The sequence below is a fragment of the Mugil cephalus genome, chromosome 8, assembly GCF_022458985.1.
Source record: "Mugil cephalus isolate CIBA_MC_2020 chromosome 8, CIBA_Mcephalus_1.1, whole genome shotgun sequence".
Taxonomy (NCBI): Eukaryota; Metazoa; Chordata; class Actinopteri; order Mugiliformes; family Mugilidae; genus Mugil; species Mugil cephalus.
In genome coordinates this window covers 23,004,109-23,010,415 of record NC_061777.1, presented here as the reverse complement: position 1 = coordinate 23,010,415, position 6,307 = coordinate 23,004,109, and the positions used below count along the sequence as shown (strand labels likewise).

The following is a 6,307-nucleotide window of genomic DNA, read 5'->3' as shown; positions in this document are numbered from 1 at the left end:
AACTTCACTTTGTTGCGATTGTGAATATCAAAGGCTTATTTTATCAACTTACTTAATTAAATCTTAGTCGACATTTCTCCTAAGAAGAATGAAATCCATAAAACTGCTGCATTTATTTTGGCAAGGTGAAAGATTCCCTGGATGTCGTATTTACAAGAGCGGTATTTGAAAATACGTGCTCGTGAAGAGCACTTGAAAGCAGCGGTACGCGGAAGGAAGGGTCTGCGGCGCCATATTTAATACAGCAGATGCTAGTCGACGTTAGCTGTTTACAAACCCAAACTTTTGACCTGAGACACAAACCAAAATCAACCCACCAAAACAATCGAAAATGAATGCAATAGATCATGTTCGGGAAATGGCCGCCGCTGGTCTTCATTCTAATGTCCGGATATTGAGCAGTTTGTTGCTGACGATGAGTAATAACAATCCGTAAGTAACTGTCCAAACGAGCACCGTCTATTTCCTGAAGAGTGGGTCGCTTCACCGGTGTTATGACTATGACGGTGATACCCCAAAGCTATCAGGTCAACAACAGCTAACATTAGTAGCTGGAACCGTAACACATTGTCTTACGGACTGAGTCCAAAGAGCTGCGTTAGTAGTGGTTTAATAAATTAATTATAAAGCAAACACAAGGTGCGTTCCTTTCCGAAAAATAGCCGCTGTAGAAACCCGTGTATAAATCCGTGAGGCTAACTGTTAGCATGTAGTAGTATTGTGTGGAATCATTTTTCACCTGTATTTATAATTTGTTTCAGTGTCCCCGTTCATAGTATTGATAATCATAGTTAGGGTGGTTTTTAGAAACAAAGGCTAGATAGATAACACTTGTCATTGTTCGTGTAAGGTTTTTGTTCTGTTTATGTGAAACGTTGGAAGATGGATGCCTCTAATTCTTGGATTATAATTTGACAGTTTCTTTGTTGGTGTTGATGCTTTTATATTTTATACTAAATTAGTTTGGTTGGATGTGTACATTTTTACAAATCAGATTTTCTGCGATTATAACAACCTTATTGAAATGTCATACTTGTGACTTGAATATTTTTTGTCTTTCCATGTTAGGGAGCTGTTCTCTCCAGCCCAGAAGTACCAGCTGTTGGTTTACCACGCTGATGCCATCTTTCACGATAAGGAATATCGAAATGCTGCCTGCAAGTACAGTATGGCCCTGCAGCAGAAGAAGGTGCTCAGCAAAACATCTAAAGTGCGTACTTCTGCTGGTGGAGCCACATCTAACATACAGGCACAGGTATGTTTCAGCTTAAATCCTCAGCCAGGTTTCCTGCAGAACAACATGTTAGTTTTTATTGTGATCTATTATATATTACACATTGAAGCATCTCATTGGTTAATTTCAATTGGAGTCACACCTTTGGATGAGTTTTAAGCAAACCTGTGTCCAAATTAAGTCCAAATTGTGGACCTCCACTATTCTGGTTCATCTTTGGGAGCATTTTCCAAATGCCTGAAAATGACTACAAAAATATCCACAGTAAAACGAGCCCTACATCAGCAGAGCTCCAAAACCTCACTATGAAATGTCAGACTACGATATGCACATGCACACAGGGACAAAGATCTTACTTTTTAAGAAGTGTCCGATGGTCTGATGAAATAAATATTCAACTGCTCGGCTGCAATCACCATCATTATAAGTGGAGGAAAAGCAGAGAGGCTTACAAACTGAAAAATCCCACCTCAGCAGGAAAGCACAGGGAGTGGTAGCATCAGTGAGAAGTAGGCCCAGAAACCTAACTCAGTAACTCCAGTTCTGTCGGGAGGATTGGACTAACATTGAAACAGTATGATATGCCGTCTTCTGACCCATTGGACTTTTATTCACACTCTTAAACCAAAATTGCAAACCCAGTTTGGGGTGACCAAATACAGTGAGTGGTTACTTGGATTAAATGTCAGGAATTAAGGAAAACGTGTTTGTCTAAGGTTTATGCAAACCTCTGAAACAGTGTTTCCGACATATGTTTGGCCATCATTTAAAAGTTGAAACATGGTTTAAATAATACATATTGTACGATGCCATGCATCACCCATTCTTGATAAAAAAAAAAGCTACAGAATAGACTTGGTATATTGCCGTTAATAGTAAAAGGAGGGCGTGCATTTACACTCAATGTTGTTTTTCAGAGTTTGCCATCAGAAATTGAGGTAAAGTACAAGATAGCTGAATGCTACACCATTTTGAAGTTGGATAAAGATGCCATCGCGGTGCTCGATGGGATCCCATCCAGACAAAGGACTCCTAAGGTAGGCCACTGCTCTCAGTCTTCCTCATGCCTCTTGTGCTTTGTTAAATACACATCAACCAGAGTTACATCTTGTGCATTTGTATCAAAAGTGAGACATCTGTGTTTTGTCTACAATGAAGCACAGCAAACGGTTGACTAATAATAGTAATTACTAATCCTAGGTTGGGGGTCATCATAATTAAGTAGTTGTTATTTCTAAAAATAACACTGATGTAGCAAGTTATACTTTTATAGATGCTGCCTTAAGTTGAGTTTTATTTATAGACAAATAATTAGAAATGGAGTGAAACATAAAGCAAAACATTAACACAGAATCCTTCAGCCTCTTTTTACAGCATTAGTGTCATACATTATAATAATAATTAAATGTTTTCTGTTATTCTGTGTTGCCTTAGATCAACATGATGCTAGCTAACCTGTACAGGAAAGCTGGTCAGGAACGTTCTGCTGTGACGAGCTACAAAGAGGTGCTCAGACAGTGTCCCCTTGCCTTGGATGCAATAATTGGTAAGCATGATGAAGAGTCATGTCTTTGTAATCCCTAAAAACTTTTTCACATTTTTTTTTTTGACACAAACTCTTACAGAAGTTTTGCTTTACATTTTTCCCCCAGGCCTTCTCTCTCTGTCAGTTAAAGGAGCCGAAGTGGCATCAATGACTATGGATGTGATTCAGAGCATCCCCAACCTCGACTGGCTCTCTGTGTGGATCAAAGCGTACGCCTTCATACATGCGGGGGACAACCAGAGAGCTATTAACACCATTTGGTGAGCAGAATACTAATGCCTTCTACAAAGGCCTTGGATATTCCTCTTATTTCTGTTGTGACTTTGTGTGAACACTGTGTTTTTAGCTCTCTGGAGAAGAAATCTCTCTTGCGGGACAACGTGGACCTCCTGGTGAGCCTGGCAGATGTCTATTTCAGGGCAGGTGATACCAAAAATGCCATTCTCAAATTTGAGCAAGCCCAGATGTTGGACCCATACCTCATCAAAGGTGAGTCCCAGGACCAGAGAAGTCATTTAACCTGGTATCTTGCAGAGATAGAAGGACTTTTTGTTGTGTAGGTATTATAATTGTTGTGTGCACTTGCAGGAATGGATGTGTATGGCTACCTGATGGCTCGTGAGGGACACCTGGAGGATGTAGAAGTCCTGGGAGGACGGCTATTTAATATATCGGACCAGCACGCTGAACCCTGGGTGATCTCTGGGTGAGTCTCAGACGGATGTCCTTTCCTATAGATAGTGAGACATGAAACATTGTTGTCTTCAAGGTTCACAATCCTTTGAATATGTGTTTTCCTCAGTTGTCATAGCTTTTATAGCAAGCGGTACTCCAGGGCCCTGTATCTTGGGGCCAAAGCCATCCAGCTGAACAGCAACAGTGTGCAGGCTCTCCTCCTGAAGGGGGCAGCACTGAGAAACATGGGTAGAGTCCAGGAAGCCATCATCCATTTCAGAGAGGCCATGCGCTTGGCGCCCTGCCGTCTCGACTGCTATGAAGGTATGTCTGCTTTAATAAATATGTTTCTCTGTTTGTGTCCATGTCTTCAGACATAGTTACGTTCTGCTCTACTTGCCTTAAATCATTTTACCAATGGTTCCAGGTCTGATCGACTGTTACCTGGCATCTAATGGGATTCGAGAGGCCATGGGGATGGCAAACAACATCTATAAGACCCTGGGGGCCAATGCGCAGACTCTGACTATACTTGCTACAGTGTGTCTGGAGGATCCTGTTACTCAAGAGAAAGCCAAAACACTGCTGGACAAAGCTCTGGCCCAGAGACCTGACTACACCAAGGCTGTGGTTAAAAAGGCTGAACTGCTCAGTGTGTACAACTAAGTTACTAAGGCATTAAGATGTGTGTGTGCTTTGATTACATGTTGAAACCAATAAATTGTTCTTTGTTTTTATTTATTTTGAAGGCCGGGAACAGAAACATGAGGAAGGGATAGCTCTGCTGCGCAACGCCTTGGCCAATCAAAGTGACTGTGTGCTGCACAGAATGCTGGGAGACTTCCTGGTGGCTGTCAACGATTTCCAGGAGGCCATGGACCAATACAGCATAGCCTTAAGGTAAATACAGATCCATCTTGGAGAATGCCATAAAAGAAAATATTCCCCCTCTGGTTTATAAACAAGTGGTCTGCATTTGTGAGGGCATTAATTCTTACACCAATCAGCTGCAACATTAAAACCACTGACAGGTGGAGTGGATACCTTGGTACAGTTCAACGTTCTGCTGGGAAACCTTTGGCCCTGGCATTTATTTGGATGTTACTTAGACACGTGCTCCTTTCCTAAACAAGCAGGCCCATCTGAGTCCCAGTTCAATATTAAATAAACAAAGTTTCCTCCACTGGAGATTCATAAAGGCTTTTCTTGATCACGTGTGCATGGTGTGACTGTATTAAGTCCAATAAACAGGGCTGTCAAAGCTCTTTGGCTCCAGAAGCTTCAACAGACTGAGAACCTGTGTTCTCTGCTCCAGAATTGGACTGTTCATCTAACACCATGAACTCTGTTCCCAGGAATCATTTCTGTTCTTTTATACACAGTGTTTGGTGTTTTTGTTGTTTTAGTGCAGCCTTTGCCTGGGTGGACTCACTCAGCATATTCTATATTGTTGTAAACACCAAAACACGAAACATCTACAATTTCTGTCTGATTAACTTCATTTTCTAGAGTAAAGTTCTTCCACAAAAACGACGTATTTAGTCACAATGAATTTGGTTGTTGTTCTTACACTAGAAGTACAGAAGTAGAAGCTTTGACCCTAAATGAAAGTGGTTTTGGTTAATGACAGACCAGAAACAAATAACTTCAAAAGATTCATTCTTTTTAAAAATGCCTGGATCAGCTGATACCATTCCAGACTCCTGCATGGCTACTGTTTCTCTCTCCTAGCAACAGTAACATAGGATGTCAGGACTTGGGAAACAGTGGGAGCCCTCTGATCTGTGTTGTAGCTAGATGTGCGCCAGGCTACGGTGTAGGGTAAATTTTACACAGCTATGCTGGGTAAATACTAAAGCACCAAATTGTGTTTTTCTCGTCTAAGTTTGGACCCCAACGACCAGAAGTCTTTAGAAGGAATGCAGAAGATGGAGAAGGAGGAGAGTCCCACAGACGCCACCGTAGAGCTGGATGGAGACGACATGGAGGGAAGCGGAGAGGACGGAGATCTGGAGGGCAGTGACAGTGAAGCAGCCCAGTGGGCTGATCAGGAACAGTGGTTTGGTATGCAGTGACCCCGAGTCACTTCCAGGGTGCTCGGTCATTAACGCCTTCTAACACACCGCAGCCTGTGGGAAGCCTTCAGCCATCAGGGTCGTCTAACGGCTTCTGAAGGCTGTGCTGCTCCATATATGAGGTTAACACCAAGTGACTAAAAGATGTTGCAGCTTTGACGTGGAACTCAAGATTAATGGCTGCACCCTGGGATGAAGGAAGCCATTTTATTGAAATGCTGCCATTTTTGACCTGATGCCTGTTTATTTTGACTTCAGGGCCACTTCCTTGTATACACAGCTGCTCTCATATAACACCTGAAGCTCATTCTGTAGTGGGAGATTTTGGGAAAAATAACACTTGTCTGCTTCCAGGCAGTGAGAAACTCAACTTAACCTTAAACGGAGTATTTAGAGTGAGCATTTAAAATGAGCTTTGGGCTCTTTACTGAGGTGAATGCAAATAAATAAGCACTGAAGCAGCTGAACATCATCACCTGTGGCCAGGCTGGCTCACAGGTTGATGTCTCTGTCCTCAAAGTGTCACAGTAAAGGTGAGTATTGCAGGAACTTTACCTTTTAAAGTGTTACTGAGTGTCTAAACATGCTCCATATTTCTGCAGCTTCATAAAATGTATCAACTTATTTGTGTCTTTATTTTGTGTTTGTTGCATCTGCCTTTCTATGTATAAAAAAAACAAATGTGTGTCCATTTCAAGATAAATGTTTATAGTATTTTGTACATATTTTTCAAATGTAAATAAAAGCTACTAAACACTCTCATTGGACGCTTATTTT

The 6,307-nt window shown here is 41.6% G+C and overlaps 1 protein-coding gene across 1 annotated transcript; it reads left to right on the top strand.

Moving 5' to 3' along the window:
* Positions 1-230: 230 nt before the first annotated feature.
* anapc7 (anaphase promoting complex subunit 7) lies at positions 231-6,292 on the top strand. The gene is made up of 11 exons (XM_047592519.1): positions 231-432; positions 1,069-1,255; positions 2,152-2,271; positions 2,669-2,780; positions 2,887-3,040; positions 3,127-3,269; positions 3,369-3,486; positions 3,583-3,779; positions 3,883-4,107; positions 4,205-4,355; positions 5,341-6,292. Exons 1-11 carry the CDS (start codon positions 332-334, stop codon positions 5,528-5,530), a joined length of 1,698 nt encoding a protein of 565 aa, XP_047448475.1. The 5' UTR covers positions 231-331; the 3' UTR covers positions 5,531-6,292.
* The last annotated feature ends 15 nt before the right edge of the window (positions 6,293-6,307 follow it).

Coding starts and splice junctions, on each gene's coding strand:
- anapc7 (XM_047592519.1), top strand. CDS start 332: ATGAATGCAATAGATCATGTTCGGGAAATGGCCGCCGCTGGTCTTCAT. Junction 2,781..2,886: donor TGCCTTGGATGCAATAATTG/GTAAGCATGATG, acceptor TTTTTCCCCCAG/GCCTTCTCTCTCTGTCAGTT. Junction 3,041..3,126: donor AGAGCTATTAACACCATTTG/GTGAGCAGAATA, acceptor CTGTGTTTTTAG/CTCTCTGGAGAAGAAATCTC.